Below are 25,321 nucleotides of genomic sequence, written 5' to 3'. Positions count from 1 at the left end.
GCCAAACTTATGCACATGCAGTATTTCAGCACAAAAACGTGCCTCTTATTTTCTAAACATCTGCAGTTCAGTTTAACCTATGTGCTAAATATTTTGAAATTCATACCCATTTTACATTTGTGGCTTATTCATATGAATTTGTACAGTTTCATATGCACGTTTTCATACAATCTGCAGATGCCCCACTGATGGTTAGAATTGGCTGTGGACCTTCAATTAAAAGTACACTATATAACTTTTGTCACTCTAACAGTTAATAAACAAAACTGCATATGTTTTGCAGAAGAACATTGTAGCCTGTTGCCTGCTTTATGTGTACAGTGATGCAAGTACTGGGCTACTCCACTGCCGTTTTCATCCCAATGGGTCTAAAATAGTCCAAATATAAACACACTCAGAAATATATATATATATATATATTGTCACGGGAGGAGCACAAGACAGACACAGTGGGCGTGGCGTCAGGCCTCGGAGAGGCTTTTATTAACAGAAATCATAAAATAACAGGGAATAAAAGTGGCCAAAGGGGGAAAGTGTCCAAAATAACAGGGAATCTGGTGTCCTCGTTGTGCTGCGGGGTTCGTGTGGGTCAGGCAGTGTTCATGGAGGAAGGGTCCAGGTAAGGGGCGGAGTCCGGCGGCCGCACGCGCTCCCCTCCTTGGTCCGGGGCGCGAGGGGCGGCGGCTTCCTCTAGCGGCCGCATCTCTCTCGTCGGCCGCGGCGCTGGTAGGGGATGGACGGCCCGGCATCCTGGCCCGTCGGCCGTGTATACGGGTGCGGTTCCCATCCGGATCGCGGGTCCGGCAGCTCACGTCTTGGTGGCGCGGGAGTCCCTCAACGCACCCTTCCTGGACCCACGAGGACACCAGCGTGCATGCACGGGGAAGAGACCGGTCTCCTGAGGAGAGGCGCGTTGGGCTTTTAAACAGCGGCGGTAATGAGGCTCCACTTCCTTCAGGTGTGCCCCATCACACGCCGCCAGCCCTGACTCGTCCAGCGCCCCTCCTCTCACACACCCACTCCAGTCGGGAGCCTGGTGAAGGGCGGCGATTTAGGACGGGGTGCCGGTGATAATCAGGGAGGAGGCAGCTGACTCGTCACATTCCCCCTCCCAAGCGACATCCCCGTCCCCAGGGCGCCACCCACACGGGAGTGCTACCATCCTCAACCAGACTCCAAACGGTCGGAGTGGGCGGGGATTCCTCTCCGGGCGGCCCTCCCTCTCGCAGCGCGCCGGAACAGGGACAGAGAAACCGGGTTTTAGTGACAGCCTCAACCAACCACAGGGTAAAATGACAATGGAAAAGTCACTTACCCTTTGTGTGGCTGGGAGGCTGTCCCCAGTTTTCCTCCGTCCCAGTCCGGGTTCTCACGAACGTTTGCAAGCGAGAGGGAGTGACGTCACCAGATGTTTCCCAACTGCGCTGTCTAGGCTCCGCCTTGCCCGCATTCTCCACCAGTGTCACGGGAGGAGCACAAGACAGACACAGTGGGCGTGGCGTCAGGCCTCGGAGAGGCTTTTATTAACAGAAATCATAAAATAACAGGGAATAAAAGTGGCCAAAGGGGGAAAGTGTCCAAAATAACAGGGAATCTGGTGTCCTCGTTGTGCTGCGGGGTTCGTGTGGGTCAGGCAGTGTTCATGGAGGAAGGGTCCAGGTAAGGGGCGGAGTCCGGCGGCCGCACGCGCTCCCCTCCTTGGTCCGGGGCGCGAGGGGCGGCGGCTTCCTCTAGCGGCCGCATCTCTCTCGTCGGCCGCGGCGCTGGTAGGGGATGGACGGCCCGGCATCCTGGCCCGTCGGCCGTGTATACGGGTGCGGTTCCCATCCGGATCGCGGGTCCGGCAGCTCACGTCTTGGTGGCGCGGGAGTCCCTCAACGCACCCTTCCTGGACCCACGAGGACACCAGTGTGCATGCACGGGGAAGAGACCGGTCTCCTGAGGAGAGGCGCGTTGGGCTTTTAAACAGCGGCGGTAATGAGGCTCCACTTCCTTCAGGTGTGCCCCATCACACGCCGCCAGCCCTGACTCGTCCAGCGCCCCTCCTCTCACACACCCACTCCAGTCGGGAGCCTGGTGAAGGGCGGCGATTTAGGACGGGGTGCCGGTGATAATCAGGGAGGAGGCAGCTGACTCGTCACATTCCCCCTCCCAAGCGACATCCCCGTCCCCAGGGCGCCACCCACACGGGAGTGCTACCATCCTCAACAAGACTCCAAACGGTCGGAGTGGGCGGGGATTCCTCTCCGGGCGGCCCTCCCTCTCGCAGCGCGCCGGAACAGGGACAGAGAAACCGGGTTTTAGTGACAGCCTCAACCAACCACAGGGTAAAATGACAATGGAAAAGTCACTTACCCTTTGTGTGGCTGGGAGGCTGTCCCCAGTTTTCCTCCGTCCCAGTCCGGGTTCTCACGAACGTTTGCAAGCGAGAGGGAGTGACGTCACCAGATGTTTCCCAACTGCGCTGTCTAGGCTCCGCCTTGCCCGCATTCTCCACCAGTGTCACGGGAGGAGCACAAGACAGACACAGTGGGCGTGGCGTCAGGCCTCGGAGAGGCTTTTATTAACAGAAATCATAAAATAACAGGGAATAAAAGTGGCCAAAGGGGGAAAGTGTCCAAAATAACAGGGAATCTGGTGTCCTCGTTGTGCTGCGGGGTTCGTGTGGGTCAGGCAGTGTTCATGAAGGAAGGGTCCAGGCAAGGGGCGGAGTCCGGCGGCCGCACGCGCTCCCCTCCTTGGTCCGGGGCGCGAGGGGCGGCGGCTTCTCCTAGCGGCCGCGTCTCTCTCGTTGGCCGCGGCGCTGGTAGGGGATGGACGGCCCGGCATCCTGGCCCGTCGGCCGTGTATACGGGTGCGGTTCCCATCCGGATCGCGGGTCCGGCAGCTCACGTCTTGGTGGCGCGGGAGTCCCTCAACGCACCCTTCCTGGACCCACGAGGACACCAGTGTGCATGCACGGGGAAGAGACCGGTCTCCTGAGGAGAGGCGCGTTGGGCTTTTAAACAGCGGCGGTAATGAGGCTCCACTTCCTTCAGGTGTGCCCCATCACACGCCGCCAGCCCTGACTCGTCCAGCGCCCCTCCTCTCACACACCCACTCCAGTCGGGAGCCTGGTGAAGGGCGGCGATTTAGGACGGGGTGCCGGTGATAATCAGGGAGGAGGCAGCTGACTCGTCACAATATATATATATATATATATATATATATATATATATATATATATATATATATATATATATATATATATATATATATATATATATGTAAAAGGATTTGCAAAACAGAAAAGTTAAAGTTCCTTAAAGTATGTTCATTTATGTCAGGGCTCCTTTAGTACATATTCCAACATCAGTGATGTGTGGCATGGAAGCAATCAGCCTGTTGCACTGGTGTTGAACTATTGAGTCTTCAGCTCGTCTGTATTGTTGGATCGACTGTTTCTCATCTTTCTCTTAAACATATCCCATAGATTTCATATGGGTTTAAGGTCAGGCATGTTGGCTGGCCAATCAAGAACAGTAATATCATGGTCAGCAAGCTACTTGGAAGAGGTTTTGGCACTGTGGGCAGCTGCTAAAGTCCTGCTGGAAAAGGAAATCAACATCTTCATAAAGCTTGTCAGCAGATGGAAGCATGAAATGCTCCAAAATCTCCTGGTACATGGCTGCATTGACTTTGAACTTGATAAAACACAATGGACCAACACAAGCAGACGTCACGACACCCAAATCATGACTTCAGAAACTTCCCACTGGAGTCCTCTTCAGTCCACTCCTTGTGAAGCTCTCCCTAGTGTTTGAATTGGCTTTGCTTGACAGTCTTCTTAAGCAGTCATCCCTGTTGCTTGTGCACCTTTTCCATACCAATTTCTTCCTTACTGTCAACTTTGCATGTTTTATGCATTGATACAGCACTCTGTGAACAGCCAGCTCTTTCATTAATGACATTCTGTGACTTAACCTTTTTGTGGAGGGTGTCAATGACTGTCTTCTGGACCATTGCCAAGTCAGCAGTCTTCCCCATAACTGTGCATTCAAAGAACAAGATATACCTGGAATTTATAATGTAGGGTTGGTCATTTAATGAAACCAAAATGTAAATATTCTAATATTTTGAGATACTGTATTTTAGACTTTCATGAACTGTAAGCTCTAATCATCAAAATTGTTATAATTGGTTTGATGAAATGAAACTAAATATGGAAGTGGATATTCTAATAACAAAGGATGACTGAAGAACATTTTAATGTCATATACCCTCTTTGTTTCAAGTCTACAATGACTGAGACACCTAGACATGAAGTGAAATGTATTGACCTTACACTTTGTATTGCTAAAGCTGTCAGAGCATTCCAATGAAAGCTAATTTTAGCGTTCCAAGAAGAAGAGATTATACAGGGTGTGCAGGAGGTGTGGATGAAAGGATGGGTTCAGGATATATGTGCTTACAGCAGCTTGAGATGATAATATACACCTAGTGCTAGCAGTTAAGTTTATGCTTGATGAACAGCCAATCACAAACCAGCAAACACAGCTTTAAGTTACCATTTTTATCACTGATAAATATAATGGATTTTAGGTAGCTTGTTTAATATGTTAGAATATGCAGACCATTTCAAATCTGAAAATGTCAAAAGCTCATGCAAAGTTGTTGGGCTTTGAGCTGATTTTGGATAGTAATTGATTATTGTTGTACATGACATATCAGGCTTTAGTCCGGGTTTTAGTTTGGTCTTATAGTTTTAGTGTTTGGCGGGTGTTGGAGAGCTGTCAGTCTGTGGTCAGCCTGCATGATATTGAGGGCTGCAGGCCTCCGGCTCTGTCCACCACGCTGCTATGTTTGAACTTAATTACAGCCAGCCGGCCCTGTCATTACAGTCCAGAGCAACCGAGCGACGGCCGGCCCGTAGGTAGTGGCGGCAGAATCCCAAACAACAGCATGCAGTCACACACTCTCTTGGGTACAGCAAACACACAATTGGGATGGACACAGACTTATCCAAACCACACAGACACAAACAGAAATACAGATGCGAACAAAACCATTGTCACGCATGCCACATTAACACAAACAAAATCCTGGCCTTACAGCAGACACAGATTATCATACATACTTAAGTCATAATATAATTATAGTGTTCTGTCATTGCTAGAACTGGGGAAGTACAAAGTAGTTAATTAAATAGTTGACCAACCATTTTTACATTTTATAATAATATATATTGTCATATTGTTCCATGGTCGTATGATGTTAATTTTTGCATGTTAAAGTTAATTTTGGAACACATAAGTTTTGAAGAATTTTTTGTTGTCACTGACCAGGAGATTTCAAACCAAAAATGATAATCCATATTTAATGCACAAAAAGTTTGGGATTGGTAATATTTTAAAGAAGCCTCTTATGCTCACTGAGGCTGCATATATTTGTTTAAAAAATATAGTAAAATAAGTAACATTTTTAAATTTTCTTACAATTCAAAATAACAGTTTTCTGTATATATATTGATAACAGTATATATATATTAAAAATGTAATTTACTACTGAGATGCAAAGCTGAATTTTCATCATCATTACTCCAGTCTTCAGTGTCTCATGATCCTTCAAAATTTAATTTGTTGCTCAGGAAACATTTCTTATTATTATTACTGTTGAAAACAACTGTGCTGCTTAATATGTCTGTGAAAACCCTGAATTCATTATTTATATTATTTATGTTTTTTTTTATTCATGTAGCAGTGTGAAAGCATTGTAACAATGTTTGTAGTTTTACATCAATTTGATCAATTTGCTGAATATATATATATATATGTATATCCTACTTTCCCTAAATGTTTGAACCATATGCATATATTATAATATAAAATTATAGAAAAAGAAATAAATATACATAAATAAAGATATTTGTTTGAATTCTGGATGAACTATTCATTTAATAAACTGAGGAATGTGAATGAGACGTCAATGAGTGCAACTGATCTAGAAGGCAAAGCTCTGCTTGTGGCCGGAAGCATGTGGTTGAAGCAACAGCACTTATTACTCTCCTTTGCATCAAATAAATGATAATAAAAAGGCTGACATGTTTGTTTCTGGCAGTCATCGGCCTGGGAGAGAAAGCAAAGACGCGCGGGGCACAATGAGACATCGTCTCTGAATGACACAAGGACATTAACTGGTAATTACAGAGAGACGAGATTTCCTTTCTGACCACAGAGGAGAGTGGTGTCTTCAGACTGCAGAGGGGCGCCGGTCCTATTAAGGCCCCCGAAACTGGTATCATATCACCAAGACCCCCAACTACACCCCCCCCCATCTGATGTCTAGATCCTCCAGACACTTTGTGGTGTATTATGACTGTTCCACCTCAAACAAACACACCCACCTCCCCGCCCACAACACGCATGCACACAAAAGAGACAGTCAAGGCTGTGTCTCAGATCTCGTGATCAATGTGCGAGGGGTCTGCGCTGGTGCCACAAAACAAATTCCTGACATTCTGGGATAATTCAAACGTTTCACGCGGCAGTTTTTGCGCCCATGAGAGGCAGCGCTCGGGGATGGAAAATGCCACCATGTCATGGCAGTCTCTCCCCATTGTCTCTCTCTTTAATCAGTGCTCTTCTGTGGCTCTAAATATCCCGGTGGTGTACATCTATGCCTGGGAAAAAGCAGCTCTTTGCCCCGCTCGGTGCCGAAACATGCCATCAAACCACACTGTCTGCCTCCTCGCATATGATGACAGGAAAATTTTCACTTGCATCCTTCGATCTTAATATGTAGGAGCACCTAGGATGTCTGAGAATGGCACAAAAACTAAAGTCTTCTGCCATATTTATGACACATCCAGAAGCGGCGAATCAAAAGCACTCATTTTGGTTCTTTTGGGCTCCATCTGGAAGCATGAGCTTCTGCTTTTGATTCTAGGTGTTTTAAAAAGGAACACATATTAGAGTTACAAGGATGAATAGAGTTTCATACCTTACAGCAGACACATATTAGTATATTATTCATGAAATAACAATTGTGTTCTCCCATTGTGATTTATTGACAAAACTAAAGCTTATGTAGTGGAATTGATTTCTTAAAAAGAAATAGGCCTATTATATTTTATAACAATGTATATTATTATATTGTTCCAAACCCATTCTATTTTATATTGGAAAAAAATAGAATTCCGAAGAATTTTTATCATATAGGAGTATGGGGTTTGCTGGGATTTGAATGCTTTTGATAGAACCCTACTCACCAAAGCTGCATTTATTTGATCACAAATGCATCCTTTTTCATTTTTTTAATGAAGTTCAATTTTTTTCTGTGATGGCAAAGCAGATTTTTCAGCAGCGATATTTATAAAAAACATACTGTCTTTTCACAAAAGATGACAGAAAAATATTCCCTTGCAACATTCGGTCTTAATGTATATCATAATAAGAAGCACCTTAGAATGATCTGAGAATGGCAAAGAAGCACTCATTTTGGTCGTTTTCGCGGCCACTCCATCTTGAAGCCTGAGCGTTTGATTCAGGGTAGTTTCAAGTTTACAGGATTCGGGGACAACACTCTGGTTTGTATATAGGAATTATAAGGATGAACTGAGTTTTATGAGGTGCTATAAATTTCATTTTCAAAAGAGGGTGTATGGCGGCTTATGTCCACTTGCCTACCCTGCGGTTTAGAGGGGCCACCATGAAGCCTTTGTGCTCTGTGGCTTTACCATGGGAAAATTCTGCAAACAAATAACTCACCCGGTGACCCATCAGTGTTAAAAATCACTTTCGAGTGCTGTGGATTGTGATGCATGGGTGCGGTGCAGCCTGCAGGAACTGCATGTTTGTTTTATCTTGGTCCAAATGTTAAAAAAACAGCTATTTTGGGGCTAAAAAGAGCAAATAAACACACATTCCACTGCAAACAATGGGGGTAGGCACATGGTTTGACATGAGCTGGCAGTAGGGGCATGTTAGGATATGGGCATTGTGAAGACATCAGTCCTTACTCAGAGTGGGATCTGTTTCAGAGCAGATGTGAGTTTGTCATCTTGCCCCACAATGGTGGTCGACCACTATGCTGAAAAATAAACTACTTCTCATGAATGTGCTGTTCATCACCCTGTCGTCTGTGTAACAGCGGTGTAAATGTGCACTTGCTGAAACTCTTGGCAGTGCCAGCTGTATCAGGGATATTGCTCCCTCATCTGGTGATAATATTTATTGCACTTTCTTCATTGCCTTTGTTTTGTCAGAGTGTAGTCTTGATATGAAAAGGATAAATAAGTTAATCATTTAGCTGCTTTTTAGCTTTTCTTTTTGAAACAATGAAGAAAGACTAGAAAGCTGAGGACCAGGATCCCAGTGAGTCAGCAAATCTTTTAGGTCACGACCTATATTGACTCATAGTCAGCACTTTTGACAACATGACTACGTCATAATCACAGTACACTACGCACTGTAAAACTATGTATGCACTATTTACTCATCTATAGAGAGTCGAAAAACGAAAACTTGAACTTTACACACATAAAATGTCTCAAACATATTTCTAATTTAACTTAATAAAGAAACAAAAAGAAATATGACCACTTTGCCATTAAAAAACAAAACGGAACTATTTTAATAGCTGTGTAATCGGGAAGAGAGAGAAAAAAGACACAGTATCCAGTCGGACTTGGGCTGAGAATTCTCATAAGCCGTTGGACAAGGGCTGGGCTCATGCAGGGCTCTATTCGTTCCCTCGTTTAAATTAAAAGTTCCCACCAGCTCAGCGGGCCCCCAAACTGCCCGGGCCCATATGCACCTGCAGTGAGCATTTTTTCACAGCAAGTCTTACTTGGCAAAATCACGGTGACCATGCACCTACATCCTGCATGCCCTGACGCTACGGTCTGTGGACATAGACATTCTTTAAATATATTCTTTTGCAAGATGAAGAAAGTGATACTGCATGCTTTTTATCAACAAAATGAGGGGTTTATTTTTCTTTTTGAGCTAAAATTTGCATTTGGAATACTATTTAAGTTCTACATTAACGAAAAAATTAGACCACATCAGTCAGGCAGAGAGATATGTTCAAAAAGTAATCTAAAAAAGTAATTTGATTGACTATATGCATATACTCAAAAAGGTGTTGCATAATTTTCTACTAATAACTTTTCCATAATAAAATAAATGTAATAAATCCCATCTAGCCTACTTTTCTCTCTCACACACACAAGTCATGAACAGGCACTAAACAACTGCAGTTGAGGAGGGTGTAGATGATTACAGAACACTTTTAATCAGTGACTACAGTCTTGGGACACAACTGCCATCTCAGTGAATTAGTTACTCATGAGAGAAAACACACTAACTATAAAAGTAAATAGGCATACTTATTATTATATATTTTTTAATCCTTATTTATATCTAGTTTCAATTTAATTTAATTTAATCTAATATTGATTTAACCCTCAATCGAATCTTTAGTATGGTTTACTTTTTGGTCCTTTCGGTCAAACAGACCCCTAACTTTTACAGAGCGCTTGCATGAGGAAATATACTTTTTTTTTATATGTCAAACTATATCTAGCTGCATTTTTGTGGATATTTGGTGCTATAACTACTCAACATGCTTGTTCCATGTTGCATTTGCACCAGTCCCTTATTTATGAGTGAAATTTTCATACTTATGCCAGATTTGCGGTTTTTTTTTTTTATGCCAATTTCTACAAAAATGCTCCCTATTGCAGTCACACACACGTGTGTGTGTTTGTGTGTGTGAGCATGAGATGGAATGTTCGTTCCAGTTTGTTTTTGTGCTCTAGATCCAGGCCTTTATAAAAATGTAAAACATACAAGATTTATACTGGGTTCACTACTTTTTTTGACAAATGAAAAAAATAAAAAAAGTATAAATAAATAAAAAAAATAATTATTATTATTTATTTTTATTATTATTTATTTTTTACACCTTTAGAACAACAAGTCAAGTCCTGATTTGTGTGTGTGTGTGTTTATAGATAGAATATTTAGGAAAAGTCACAGAATTTCATGCCCCTGATATGAAGGGAAAAATTAATAGAAAAGAAGGAAAATTCAAATGGGGTCACATAGGACCCTGGTGACAGAAACAGAACTGCAAACTGCTTATCCCGGATGTGCTTGGACGTGAACGAATGGCTGACATCCGAAGTTGTAGACTGTAAAGGGGGTAAGGACTAAGGAGCGATTTAAACACTCCGCCTGCTGCTATGGCAGGGACAGGAAGTACAAGGTAGAAATCAGGAAACAGTCAATCAGGGAGACATTTTTAAAAGACCACCATAAGGAAAAACAAAAGAGACACTTAAACGTAAGTATAAACAAATGGGCTTATATCATTAAAGGCGAGTAATTGTGTTAAAGCAGTTAAGAGTTATTTCGACTGCGCTGGATTTGTTACGATGCAATGCGCTTTTTTTCCCCTTATTAATCGCTGCTGCTCATCTATAAAAGTAACGGCTGTTGTAAAACATAGGCTATACATAAATTAGAACCACCGATATGTAGCGCAAGTTTGATTTGGTTCAGATATATTTTGATACTATAATGACAGTTATATATCCTCTATTTAAAGTAAATTGCACTTTAAATGTTTGAATAATATATATTCCATTAATTAACAATATGGCATTGGTATGATAGTCAGTATATAATCTTAATGTGGTCAGACTTCTGAAATGGAAACTGGAATTTTTCCTCCTTCAGTGGACTTACTAATATCTGTTAATTAAAAATTAGAGAGAATGAGTTGCACTTCTTGTGCATTATGCTTTTTTTTATTGTTGTGGGTTAAATATATAATTATTTATTATGTTTTCCATGATTATTATTATTACATGCTTTCTGTGAATGTAACTATTGCAAATGTATTAAATTGTTTAGTTATTATTTTCCCATATTGTAGTGTGCTTTCAACCAACCGGTATAGTTATATAGTGTGCCAAAAAAAATAAAATAAATAGGTATATTTCCAGGTCAGGATCACCTCTGGAAAACAGGGCATTTTATCCTATTTTATCTCTTTGTGAAAGTTTTAGGAGTTAAAGGATATGGATTTATTTCATGGAATGTTTTTCTCATGAACAATTGATTTATTTATTAATCTTATTCTTCTTCCAGAGAAACACATGGCTCTAATACAGTGAAAATGGAGGTTCCTTCCTACCTGTCCCGGCTCTTGTCCGAGCTGAACGAACAGCGTAAGAGGGACTTCTTCTGTGACTGTAGCATCATAGTTGAGGGACGTGTTTTTAAAGCCCATCGTAATATTCTCTTCGCCAGCAGCGGTTATTTTCGGGCGCTGCTGGTGCATTACCTGCAGGACAATGGTCAGCGACACAGCACTGCCTCCCTGGACATCGTCACAGCCGAGGCGTTCTCCTTCATCCTAGACTTTCTGTATACAGGTCGCCTGGACCTGCGCAGCGACAATGTCATTGAAATAATGTCAGCTGCGAGCTACCTGCAGATGACCGACGTGGTGAACTTTTGCAAGGGCTACATCAAGTCATCCCTGGAGATCTGTAACAGGGAGGGGGAGAGACACAAGGACTTCAGTGGTAGTGAAAACCCAGTTTCAGCCTCTAGTGCTCCTATGGCGTCCATTTCTGATGCCGACCAAAGAACCTGTCAGGTCACAGAGTCCCTCAGCCCTGATGACGCCCCAACAGCTGCTGTCTGCACCCCAGTGGCCACCAGTAGTAAAGACTCCGAAGGGGAAAACTCCCAAGCAGCTTTTCCCAACCATCCTCCCATAAATGCTCCACTGAAGATCAGTCCAGGCCCGGATTTAGTCAACTCATCCACCCCAGGATTGCTTCTAGGTTTGGTGCATCCCAAAATAGAGTATGACCCTGATGAGGAGGGCGAATCTTCACAGGAATCCAAAGACACAACTCTTTATCATGACCCAAATCAGGACGAGGAGAGAACTGTTAACACTAGTCCAGCTCCAAGCACTGAGCATTTCTCTGTATCATTTGCTGATTGCCCAATGAAGCAGTTTCCAGATGTGCTGTTCAGATCTGGAATGAACCCTAACCGCGATGAACACTTTTCCCAGAATTTGGGGTATGTCAGTGGATTCAGCCGTGGTGATGACGTACTAGGTCCTGCGGGGCCCTGTGGGATGGAGATTCAGATTGACTGGTATGGGGATGATCCAGGTAAAAGATGCTGGATAAAATCATTGTAGTAAAACGATCACTGTGTCTAAAATTGCATGCTGTAACTTGCTTCAAGACCGTTTAAATAAAGTATATTTTATATAGTATAAATGATGTACTACTGTACATCCAACAGTTTTTCACTGTCATCTGGGGTCAGATGAGTCATTTCACTGCCATTCTCAGATTCTCCTATTGCTTCATGGGAAAGTAAAGTGTTAATCAGAGGCTACTTCAGATGATATTCGAAAATGTGCAACAGTGCAAGTCATCTGGGGACCTTTTGCTTACTGTTTTATGAATATTATGTATTCGGACATACTACTTAGTAATTTCAGTTTCTTTACTAATATGCTGTTTTTCTCCTACTATGAAGTATGGAATTTGGATGCAAGGAATCATTTTTGAATTGTGTTGTAATATATTTGTGTGTGCTTACATAGGAAGGCTGCACAAATGTCCATTCTGTCCATACACTGCCAAACAGAAGGGTATTTTGAAGAGGCACATCCGCTGCCACACAGGAGAAAGGCCGTATCCCTGTGAGGTCTGCGGCAAACGTTTCACAAGACAAGAACATCTTCGCACTCATGCAATTTCTGTAAGTCTTCACAAAACAAATATCTGAATGTGTAGCTGTAGAGCAGCAAAGGGTCAGGGTCACTTGTTTGCTTGCGAGGTTAATGTTTAACTGCATTGAAAGTATTGCACTCATTTTACTGAACTTGCTGTAAGTCAGTTCGTTTTTGTTCTGCAGACTGGCTAGAGTAAGAACACGAGGAAGTGTCAGGTTTAAATATACACCGAAATCCTGTTGCTGTACTTATCTGTGGTTCATTATCTCCAGAGATAGGCATGTTTTATGCAGACACTAGAATGTGAAAGTATTGAATAACTCAGAAATAGTCATCCTTTTGATATAAATTCAAATTATTCTAGTCAAGCCATTTTTTTTGTATAGTGCTTTTCGCAAAAGCAGCTTTGCAAAAAAATAAAATACAATCATATTGTTAATGTTTGTAATATTTTATCATTTTTCATGCCTTGTAGTTGCATTTAGCAGATGGAAAAATATAGTAGATATTTTGCAACAAAATAAACAAGCAGTTGAGATTTGTTATAGTATATTGCGTTTTATGTTAATATACTCCATGTATAAAAGGTTTATACATATAAAGTTACAAACAGAGCTGTATTTACAATTTGCAACAATATAAACAGTCACTTTGCCAAGATTTGCTGTATAGCCTATTTTGCTTTACAAGTGTATTGTATGTATGCAGGTAAAGTTGGATGTAATATGTCCAACTTTAAATATATCACTGGCTCATAGTTTAAATCATGCAACAATACACTCTGATGGAATTGCATTGGTCATAACTTCTAGTGTATTACAGTTGTTGTTGTTTTACAGGTGATGTGGTTTATCGTATCACGCAAAAGCAACGCATAAAGAATATCTCTTTGGATTTGAGACTTAAGTCTTTGTAACTTTAGGGATCTTATATATTCACAAACAGCTTGTAACTAAAGAGAAAGGAAAACCAGAAATTTTATCATATCTTCAATTTTTGCTAATTGTCAAGTTGTCTTTAATGACAGATTGCTTTATTTTTTCCATTCCATTTTGTTTTTGAGAATTACAGATATTTTTTAGAGATATAAAAAAATGTTAAGTAAGTGAAACTTAATTCATGTATATTTTTGTTTTGAAGGTCCATCGCTCCACCTGGCCCATTGTGTGCAAAGGCTGCCGTCGAGTTTTCTCAGGCATTGTGTCCCAGGGAATGAAGCGATTTGGACTTTGTGATGGCTGCACCTTTGTTACTACAACCAATGAGGATCCCTCCTCCATGAACCTCAGCGCCCAGTCTGAATCTATGGAGAGGGGCACTAGAGACTCTGACTGGCCTGTGTTTGTGGTGGAAGGGGATGAAGCGGAGGCGAGCGCAAGTACTGTTGGACAGGATGATAAGCAGAATGTTGCAAAGCAGCTTTCAGAGAATGGCACTCTATTGTAGAGTTGCACTTGGATCCTTACTAAATAAATGACAAAAAGGGAGTAAGAGTCTAAAGCAGGGTGTGTCAACATTCTACCGGTAACAAACTACCGGTTTAGTCACTTGTTCTTCTTGTTGTTTGTTGGTTAGAAAAGATGGTTAATTATTTGGTGCAATTAAAGTATTAATTTGTATTGGAAACACTACACAGCTGGAAAAGCTGTCAAACATTATGTTTAGTTTTAGTACAAATCTGCACTGGCTACTTATGGATTATGAACATATTTTGCTGTATGACAATGAGGCCACAACAGATTTTAATGTGTTGTGGCAGTTGTGTGAATAAATATTTTTATGGTTTAAAGCGAACTGTCTTAAAAACTTTCAGGGACCATTTCAGTGTTTTTTTTTTCCAATAGATTATAAGTGTTATGAGTATAATGTTCCAGAAAAAAATTAATAATAATAATGTCATCAAGAACCTAAAATCATGTTATTGTCCATTTAGAGTACTGAACTTTTTTTTGGAAGTCTGATTGGTAACAGAACAACATTACCATAATTCCACAGGGTTACAGATTTTTACAGGCAAATTTTGACCATCTAATAAATACAATGCAAGACAGAACACAAAATAGTTATCTAATTTTGAGACCTTGCAACTTAATTATTGCTTGGCCTATACATATGCTTTAAATATACATATAGATTAAAAATATATATATTATTTTAGGAATACAAACATGTTATAAGTTAAACTTCATTTATTAAATGGCATTTTTCAGCGAAACAAAACATAAAAGATTCCGAGTAGTAACGTTAGTCCTTTTCAAGGCATTGTTTTGATAAACTCTTGAAGTATTGTTCCTGTCCCTTGTGGTGAGCTGTTTTGCAGTTGGCCTATGTCATGTGTTTTAGTCACATGGTTCATGTCATATGATAAACCAGGAAATACAAACAGGTTGTTCAGGTTTTGAGTCTGTTATTAGATTTCGCCGGTAGAAATATATATAGTGCGGAAGTCGGCTAATACTGACATTAGTGTTGTAGATTCAGGTTTACTGATCACAGTGAACACACACACGTCTGTGAAGTTCACTTGTGAGCGATCATGGAAGTGACTCGGATTCAGATATCGCTGTTTCTGTGTCTGCTATCATGCGCATCGTCTCTCGGGACTCGATACACGCCCGACTGGGCCAGTTTGGACTCCAGACCTATTCCTGACTGGTACGACGATGTGAAGTTTGGGATCTTCGTGCATTGGGGGGTGTTTTCTGTGCCTGCGTTCGGCAGCGAGTGGTTCTGGTGGTACTGGAAGGGATCACAAAGCCCCAGCTATGTCCAGTTCATGATCAAAAACTACCCTCCTGGATTCAGCTACACAGACTTTGCACCACAGTTCCACGCGCAGTTTTTTGATCCTGAAGAGATGGCTGATATCTTCGAAGCTTCTGGAGCAAAGTATGTAGATATATGGGTTTCCGGTGTTGGTTCTTTTGTTCTGTATATTTATGCCTTTGCTTGATGTTCTCCATTCAGATATGTGGTCCTCACAAACAAACATCACGAGGGGTTCACAAACTGGGGGTCCCCGTACTCCTGGAATTGGAATTCGGTTGATAATGGACCTCACAGGGATCTGGTTGCAGATTTGGGCGCTGCGATAAGAAAGAGGTATTGGCCACAGTTAATAAACGGCGAAAATTAGCGTGAGAGCGCAAACAAGCAGAGTCAGTAGATATTCTGACATGCAGGTCTACTAAAAAGAGGAAGAGTACGCTTTTAGCGTTAAATAATGGCACAAATACTTGCAGCAAAAAAACGTAAATCACCATGCATGATAAAAATGAAAAAACATACATTTTGCGTCTGAGAGGAAAACTAAAAATTCAAAAAATAACGCTGTCAACACCTTTTAATCGCTAATGTCAGTATATCCTTGCGCTAAATCTGGCACTTTGTGCTAGACTGGTTCTAAACCTACATTAATGTATTAGTGAGATTTTGCGTGGTTTTTTTCTTCACTTGTATCCAAAAATGTTCTGTGAAATGTATCGTTCTTTGGCAGTAGCACTGGAAATGTTTAATATCTTTAGTAGCTGTAGTTTGAACTTTTTGTAACAGGTCTCTGCATTATGGACTCTACAACTCTCTGTATGAATGGTTCAATCCCATCTACCTGAGTGACAAGCAGTCTGGCTTCAAGACTCGGGATTATGTTGAAAAAAAAGCCATGCCAGAGCTCTACGAACTTGTCAACAGGTAAATTTGCATCAGTCATGTGATGATACACGGGTGGAGAACAAGGAGTTTATGATATAAGCCTGACCTGTCTGTTGCATTTGTCTTTTGAAAGATCAACCTTTACTGTCCACATATATAGTGTGAGATTAACTGGTGATGTTTTTGATGATTCAGGTACAAGCCGGACTTGATTTGGTCAGATGGCGACTGGGAAGCACCTGACACTTACTGGAACTCTACAGGATTCCTGGCCTGGCTCTACAACGACAGTCCGGTCAAAGTGAGATCATTGCATCATGTTGTTCTTGTTTTAAATCTGTCTCAAATTGTAATTCAGATCATAATGACTGCATTGTTTCACTCTTTACAGGATGTGGTGGTGACCAATGACAGATGGGGGAAGGGGTGTTACTGTAAACATGGAGGTTATTACAATTGTGCTGACAAGTTCACTCCTGGAGAACTGCCCAATCACAAGTGGGAGAAATGTCAGGCAGTGGACAAAATATCATGGGGGTATCGCCGAAACATGAAGCTAAGCGAACTGATGGATCTGCCATCCATTATAAAGGTGAGAGGTTGCTAACAGACAAGTTCTTGTGTTACATGGACACAAAAGCTTATGCAAGTTCATATGGTGCCTAATGACTGTGATATATTATGACCACAGGACATGGTTTACGTTGTAGCATTGGGAGGGAATTACCTGTTAAATGTGGGGCCAACATCAGACGGCATAATTGCACCTGTCTTTGAGGAACGTCTCCGAGGGGTTGGAGCCTGGCTGAAGGTCAATGGTGATGCCATCTATGGAACTAAGCCTTGGAGAGTTCAGGCTGAGAATGCTACAGTTCCCGTCTGGTGTGTTGATATCTTTCAGCTTCCTCTTATATGTGGCTTACAGTTCTTTTGAAAAACTTTCAGCAGCTGAACTACTAGGTACTTATCTCTGTAGATGTAAAGACATACTTTTGTCCTAAAAATACTTCACGCATCTGTAAACTGGTTATATGGTTGGCATAAAATATTTGATTACTTTTAGGTCTGTGTTTTTAAGCAGCCTGGATTCCTTTAAGCTGAGTCAATCATAATTTTGCTTCCTTCTCTGCCTGTTCCTAGACGCTCAAAAATTTTAGTGTTTTAAATGTTCCTTCAATTCCAGGTATACATCAAAAAGCAGCACTGTGTATGTTATCATCACCTCCAATCCCATGCAGAACTCCTTTACGCTTTCTGCGCCCAAAACCTCCAGCAATACAGTGGTAAATATTTATAAATCCATCGGAATTTAGGATTTTATTTTTTATTATGCAATAAAAATACACTTGTGTTCTCATAAAATGCATTTAATCTCTGTTCAGGTGACTTTGCTGGGGAGCCCTGAGCCTCTAAAATGGGCTCCTCTGAAGACATCAGGTCTGATTGTTCTGCTGCCCGATCTGCCTTTCACACCCGCTGATGCCTGGACACTCAAGCTGGATAAGGTGGCCTAAAGCCTTTAACACTATTTTGTACATTTTAATAAATTGTAATGATTTTAAGAAAGTTTTGTATAAATCAAGTTTTTTATTGTATTTGATTGCACAATAAAATTGACCAACTGAATAAAACATCAAAACCAATTGTGGTTTTTAAGATTCTTGATTTTTTTTTTTTCCTTCTGCTTTTCATATGCTTAAGCAATACCTTGGAACCCATGCTTAAAACTGAAAAGTCATTTCAATTGATGCTTATTTCATTTATGTATTTGTCTAAAACAAATTAATGAGACTGACTAGGAAGTGTTTATGGTGGAAGGAGATTAGGTGGAAGGAGATTAAGCAGAAGTGCATAACATATGTAATGGCTGTTACATCAAAGTAAATGTATCCAGGTCTAAAAATGTGTATGATGCATATTAGTGATTTAGCAATGTATAAAACCCTGTAAATCATTTAGCTAAATATTAGCCTGAATTTGTATGCAAGCTATAGTCGGATATGCAAATCCATGTATTGTCTATTTGGCATTGCAAATAACAAAATAAAATAAAGGGAAAATATAACTTTAAACGTAACTTAGTTTCTTAATTCATAAACAAATACTTCATTCAAACAAACTGTTAGGGGGACGATCCTGCACCTTCAACACAGTACCCACAGCATGGTCAAAAAGTTTGTTTGACCTTCCATTGCACACCTGTAACTCATTAGCGGTTGGCTTAAATGTACTCAAAAATACTCTAGTGTAACAAACACAAATTACAATGAAATGGCTCCAACAAATACTGTCTGTTGCAGAGGTGTAATGTTATAAAACATCATGCAACTTAAAATATTGAACTGATTTTTAGGTTACCACATCCTGTAAGGAGTGAAGCAATACAGTACAGTACTGATCTGAATTATAGTTACAGTTATATTTTAGACTATTAATGTGCATTTTTTTATTTTTATTATATTCAGTACTTTTGCAACTAACCAAAAGTCATATTGCTTTTTTTAATAAGGGGAGAGTGGGGTAAGATGAGTAGGTGGGTAAGTTTACCCAACCCCTGTATTTCGTCAACTGTACACTTTTATTGTCATATGACCATATATTCTGAAACCACCCATAATTCCTGCCAGACTGTGAATAGCAGAAACACATGGGAGGAGTGGAAGGCACCCACTTACTTTAAAAACATTTTGGCTTGTCAAAGTAAAATTTTAGCATAACATATGTGATGGCTGTTACATCGAAGTAAATTTATCCAGCTCTAAAAATGTGTATGATGCATATAAGTGATTTAGAAATGCATAAAACTGTTATCATTTAGCTAAATATTAGCCTGAATTAGTATGCAAGCTATTTTTTTCCAAAATGGCAGCTAGTTCAAGTTCCAAGTTCAAGTCTGCTTTATTGTCAATTTCCACATGTACAGTACATACATACAGAGAATCGAAATTGCGTTACTCTCAGACCCCGGTGCATACAGATAACATTAACATTAAAGCCTAAAAAATAACTAGATAACTAGTGTGTGTGTGTGTGTGTGGGGGGGGGGGGGGGTTCATAGTTCAGTGGTGCCTGGGGAAGAAGAGGGGAGGGGGGCAGGTTCGGGAGGGAGTTCAGCTTCCTGACAGCCTGGTGGATGAAGCTGTCCTTCAGTCTGCTGGTCCTGGCCTGGAGACTCCGCAGTCTCCTCACTGATGGCAGCACACTGAAGAAGCTGTGTTGGGTGAGTGGGATTACCTGTGATGCAGAGGGCTTTGCGGGTTAGACGTGTTCCATAAATGTCCTGGAGGGAGGGGAGAGAGACACCAATGATCTTCTCAGCTGCTCTCACTATGAGTTGCAGAGTCTTTCGGCAGGACGCGTTGCAGGCGCCATACCACACAGTGATGCAGCTCGACAAAATGCTCTCGATGGTGCCTCTGTAGAAGGTGTACATGATGGGGGGTGGGGCTCTGGCTCTTCTCAGTTTGCAGAGGAAGTAGAGACGCTGTTGTGATTTCTTGGCCAGTGCTGCAGTGTTTTCAGTCCAAGAGAGGTCCTCTGTGATGTGCACACCCAGGAACTTGGTGCTGCTCAATCTCTCCACAGTCGCACCGTTGATGGTCAGAGGAATGTGCTGAGTGTGTGCTCTCCTGAAGTCTACAACCATCTCCTTTGTCTTCTCCACGTTCAGAGAGAGATTGTTGTCACTTCACCACTTGGCCAGGTGGCTCACCTCACTCCTGTAGTTTGTCTCATCTTTGTTGCCAATGAGACCCACCACAGTCGTGTCATCTGCAAACTTAATAAAGAGGTTGGAGCTGTGTGATGGTGTGCAGTCATGGGTCAGTAGAGTAAAGAGGAGGGGGCCCAGCACACATCCTTGGGGGGCCCCAGTGGGGCTATGGGGCAAAGTGAGCAAAATGCTTTGGGGTAAATCGAGCCAGAATTTTATCTTACCCTACCATGAGGCACTGAAGTTAAATGTTAAATCTCTGAAGTATAAACTGGTATTTTAATGTGATAGTAGGCCTACACAACTGATTTAGTTTATCGAACATACATATTATTATGTGTAATTTATTTGATAGGGACATTGTACAAGTTCACCAAATCCATATCTGATAAGAGCTAGAATATGCTTTTCATTACATTATAATTAGAGACATCTTTAGGACCTGTAGTCCTAATGGCCTGTTCGACATTGCAGAAAAGCTACCATGCCAATCTTTTGACTAAATTGTTAATTAGTGTTAGTGACATTTATTCCTTCATTCTAATTAATTTTATTTTAATTTTTTTCCTCAACAAACTCTCTATTTAGTCTTTTTTTTTTTTGGGAAGATTACAAATTTAGTGTTATGCAAACAATTAAAGATTGATATTTTCATTTGATTTAGTTTTATGTTATTTACATTAGCTTTAAGAAAAGAAATAAGACTGTTTGAAATATTGGAAATTTGATTATTAAATAAGTTTTTTTTTTTAAAGAGGTAAATTATCTTTCAAATTCAACATGCGTTTGCACCAGATTCCGTCAGATGGTCAGTTTAAACAAGATGGTTCATCTTACCCACTGACTGGGGTCAACTTACCCCCACCCTGGGGCAAACTGAGCCACAGGAACAGCCATATTTTTTTTAACCAATTTTCTTAGATACATTCTGATAATCTAAAATGATAGGAAACATCCTGAAGTTACTTTAGATACTTTGATTATACCTCTGTGTAATTTTCTTGTGGACCATATAAGTAAAAACTGGCTCATCTTACCCCACTCTCCCTTACATTTACTCTTTTAGAAAAGCCAGCGAAATTATTTTGTTTTGAAATATTGAAGTAAGTGGTAATTTCCCCTTTTACAAAAGAAAACATTTACAGAGGCAGTGAACAATGCGAAAGAGAACCGAAGTATTTTTTTTTTCTTTTCACCAGTGCAGTGTTATTATTAACCGAGCAAATGCTGAGTTTATTGGGTTCCACATCCCTATTGTGACAAGTGTTTTTGCAGGGAAGTCATGTGTTGTAGTCACATGTTTGATAGCATGTGATAAACCAGGAAATACAGAAATCTCGCTTTAGTGATAGAGTCGGTGCATAGTAAACATTCGCGCTTTAGAGTCACTTCTGCTGATCACAGGCTGTGAAGTTCACTTGTGAGCGATCATGGAAGCGACTCGGATTCAGATATCGCTGTTTCTGTGTCTGCTATCATGCGCATCGTCTCTCGGGACTCGATACACGCCCGACTGGGCCAGTTTGGACGCTAGACCAATTCCTGACTGGTACGACGATGTGAAGTTTGGGATCTTCGTGCATTGGGGGGTGTTTTCGGTGCCTGCGTTCGGCAGCGAGTGGTTCTGGTGGTACTGGAAGGGATCCCAAAGCCCCAGCTATGTCCAGTTCATGACCAAAAACTACCCTCCTGGATTCAGCTACACAGACTTCGCTCCTGATTTCCACGCGCAGTTTTTTGATCCTGAAGAGATGGCTGATATCTTCGAAGCTTCTGGAGCAAAGTATGTAGATATATGGGTTTCCGGTGATGGTTCTTTTGTTCTGTATATTTATGCCTTTGCTTGATGTTCTCCATTCAGATATGTGGTCCTCACAAACAAACATCACGAGGGGTTCACAAACTGGGGGTCCCCGTACTCCTGGAATTGGAATTCGGTTGATAATGGACCTCACAGGGATCTGGTTGCAGATTTGGGCGCTGCGATAAGAAAGAGGTATTGGCCACAGTTAATAAACGGTGCAAATTAGCGTGAGAGCGCAAACAAGCAGAGTCAGTAGATATTCTGACATGCAGGTCTACTAAAAAGAGGAAGAGTACGCTTTTAGCGTTAAATAATGGCACAAATACTTGCAGCAAAAAAACGTAAATCACCATGCATGATAAAAACATTTTACATTCTTTGCGTTCTTTGGCAGTAACAGTGGAAATGTTTAATATCTTTAGTAGCTGTAGTTTGAACTTTTTGTAACAGGTCTCTGCATTATGGACTCTACAACTCGCTGTATGAATGGTTCAATCCCATCTACCTGAGCGACAAGCAGTCTGGTTTCAAGACTCGGGATTATGTTGAAAAAAAAGCCATGCCAGAGCTCTACGAACTTGTCAACAGGTAAATTTGCATCAGTCATGTGATGATACACGGGTGGAGAACAAGGAGTTTATGATATAAGCCTGACTTGTCTGTTGCATTTGTCTGTGCAAAGATCAACCTTTCCAGTATACATATATGGTGTGAGATTAACTGGTGATGTTTTTGATGATTCAGGTACAAGCCGGACTTGATTTGGTCAGATGGCGACTGGGAAGCACCTGACACTTACTGGAACTCTACAGGATTCCTGGCCTGGCTCTACAACGACAGTCCGGTCAAAGTGAGATCATTGCATCATGTTGTTCTTGTTTTAAATCTGTCTCAAATTGTAATTCAGATCATAATGACTGAATTGTTTCACTCTTTACAGGATGTGGTGGTGACCAATGACAGATGGGGGAAGGGGTGTTACTGTAAACATGGAGGTTATTACAATTGTGCTGACAAGTTCACTCCTGGAGAACTGCCCAATCACAAGTGGGAGAAATGTCAGGCAGTGGACACAATATCATGGGGGTATCGCCGAAACATGAAGCTAAGCGAACTGATGGATCTACCAACCATTATAAAGGTGAGATGTGTTGCTAATAGACAATTGTTTTTGTTTTGTAAATGTGTGTCTGTATATATATATATGAAACATGGATATATATATATATATATATATGAATGAAACATGGACACAGAAGCTTATGCAAGTTCATATGGTGCCTAATGACTGTGATATATTATGACCACAGGACATGGTTAACGTCGTGGCATTGGGAGGGAATTACCTGTTAAATGTGGGGCCAACATCAGACGGCATAATTGTACCTGTCTTTGAGGAACGTCTCCGAGGGGTTGGAGCCTGGCTGAAGGTCAATGGTGATGCCATCTATGGAACTAAGCCTTGGAGAGTTCAGACTGAGAATGCTACAGTTCCCGTCTGGTGTGTTGATATCTTTAAACTTCCTCTTATATGTCTGTGCCTTATAGTTCCTTTGAAAAACTTTCAGAAAATCCAGTTGCAGGGGAAAAGTTTCACCTAGAGACCATGATGGGTATAACGGGTGCCATGTGAGAAAATTATAGTTGAGGATTCATGAGTCGCTGCTTGAAATAAGGACTTTAAGACCAACTGTAAGAGCCCATTCACTGTACAACCCTTTCAGAAGCTCTGATAAGACTTCTGGGTACTTATTCTCACTTAATCTAAAGTGAACACACAGTTTTACCCTGAGACATGTTCATATGATCGTTTGTTTCTTCTTCGAGCCTGATTTCTTGTGAGGTAGTTTTGCTTCATTCTCTGCTTGTTTCTGCAGTCTTAGTTTAGTTTTACTTCGCTTGTTGTGTATATATACTGTATTAAAGCTGTGAACAACTCATTCATTTCAGTGTTTAAAATTGTCCTTCAATTCCAGGTATACGTCAAAAAGCAGCACTGTGTATGCGATCTTCACCTCCAATCCCATGCAGAACTCCTTTAAGCTTTTAACGCCTAGAACCTCCTACAACACAGTGGTGAATATTTCAGTTCATCATTATTTTGAAATTAAATGTGTTATTTTTAGGTAAGATATCCATTAAATATCTGTTGCATCTCTGTTCAGGTGACTTTGCTGGGGAACCCTGAGCCTCTAAAATGGGCTCCTCTGCAGACATCAGGTCTGATTGTTCTGCTGCCCGATCTGCCTTTCACACCCGCTGAGGCCTGGACGCTCAAGCTGGATGAGGTGGCCTAAAGCCTTTAACACCATTTTTTTAATCACCATTTTAATGAGATTCTCAGGGATGATCCCCCCCCACCCAGCCCTATATTTTCCTACTTGAAAACTATGACACATTTGAATGGCCTTAAATAAAGATCCAAATGTAGGTTCAAGTGGAGACTAATTTTTCAGTCCTGTCAATCATTGCTGCGAGCATAAATAAGCAGCAGTCGCAATAGTTCTGGCTTCCCTCTACCTCCTCTTCTCCTCCATTTCATTTCTTTACCTGTTCTTTGCACTCTCGTGAAACGGTTACTAAACAAACTGTGAAATGTTATGTTTTTAAATTCGTTCATGATTCTGTATGCGTGGATTAGTCCCAACCTATTAGTTGTGTGTGAAAAGCCCTTAGCATCTCAGTCTAGCACCAATTCAATGTTATTTTTGCAATAGTAACACATTTATAAATTTGTTTCCTTGATTTTTTTTTGCCCTTCACTGATTTCATGCCTGAAATTTTGTATTGCACTTGATTAAAAAATAAATCAATAAAAATTGTATTGTATAGAATTTAATTGCTTAATAAAAATGAATAACTGAAAGGCACATCAAAAGAAAATGTCAGTTTTAGATTGTTAATTTAGAGCTTTTCATTACTTTATTTCAATCAATGCATGTTTGATACCTTGAAACAACCTTGGATTAATTTGCAGTGTAATTTCAGCGTAAAAATTTTCAAAATCAAACTTATGTTATTTTTATTAAAATAATGTAAATTGCTCTTCTAAGTCAAAAACTAGTCATTTATAATTTTTCATGAATATATATATATATATATATATATATATATATAGTTAAAGTTGACAGGATTATTTTAAGCCACATGCACATACAATAAACAGTAGAATAAAATGTCAATTCACTTGGTTGACAGTGAAACTTCCAAGTTAATGAATATAAATAATAGGCACTGAATAATTACATTATTTATACTATATATATATATATATATATATATATATATAAATAAAATAAAAACATGAGTCAGCAATATGAATTGTGCATAATGAAGCTGTAGATGGTGCATAGTAAAAAAATAAAATCCATACAGGGATCTGTCATTGAATACATTGT

At 40.7% G+C, this 25,321-nt stretch overlaps 3 protein-coding genes across 3 annotated transcripts; all 3 read left to right on the top strand.

Annotated features, from left to right (window-relative positions):
* The first annotated feature begins 10,232 nt into the window (after positions 1-10,232).
* On the top strand, positions 10,233-14,592 carry zbtb8b (zinc finger and BTB domain containing 8B). Its single transcript, XM_026289005.1, has 4 exons — positions 10,233-10,326; positions 11,136-12,181; positions 12,625-12,782; positions 13,897-14,592. The coding sequence occupies exons 2-4, from the start codon at positions 11,164-11,166 to the stop codon at positions 14,200-14,202; spliced, it is 1,482 nt and encodes a 493-aa protein (XP_026144790.1). The 5' UTR covers positions 10,233-10,326; positions 11,136-11,163; the 3' UTR covers positions 14,203-14,592.
* A 535-nt stretch (positions 14,593-15,127) lies between these two features.
* LOC113119479 (tissue alpha-L-fucosidase-like) lies at positions 15,128-24,755 on the top strand. The gene is made up of 9 exons (XM_026289007.1): positions 15,128-15,275; positions 21,533-21,902; positions 21,981-22,115; positions 22,374-22,511; positions 22,668-22,773; positions 22,864-23,064; positions 23,234-23,424; positions 23,900-23,999; positions 24,089-24,755. Exons 2-9 carry the CDS (start codon positions 21,550-21,552, stop codon positions 24,218-24,220), a joined length of 1,356 nt encoding a protein of 451 aa, XP_026144792.1. The 5' UTR covers positions 15,128-15,275; positions 21,533-21,549; the 3' UTR covers positions 24,221-24,755.
* On the top strand, positions 15,232-18,050 carry LOC113119478 (tissue alpha-L-fucosidase-like). Its single transcript, XM_026289006.1, has 8 exons — positions 15,232-15,645; positions 15,724-15,858; positions 16,309-16,446; positions 16,603-16,708; positions 16,799-16,999; positions 17,099-17,289; positions 17,591-17,690; positions 17,790-18,050. Exons 1-8 carry the CDS (start codon positions 15,293-15,295, stop codon positions 17,919-17,921), a joined length of 1,356 nt encoding a protein of 451 aa, XP_026144791.1. The 5' UTR covers positions 15,232-15,292; the 3' UTR covers positions 17,922-18,050.
* Positions 24,756-25,321: the final 566 nt, after the last annotated feature.

The sequence above is a fragment of the Carassius auratus genome, chromosome 19, assembly GCF_003368295.1.
Source record: "Carassius auratus strain Wakin chromosome 19, ASM336829v1, whole genome shotgun sequence".
Classification (NCBI taxonomy): Eukaryota; Metazoa; Chordata; class Actinopteri; order Cypriniformes; family Cyprinidae; genus Carassius; species Carassius auratus.
The sequence above is the reverse complement of the archived record's forward strand: the minus strand, read 5'-3'. Positions and strand labels throughout refer to the sequence as shown.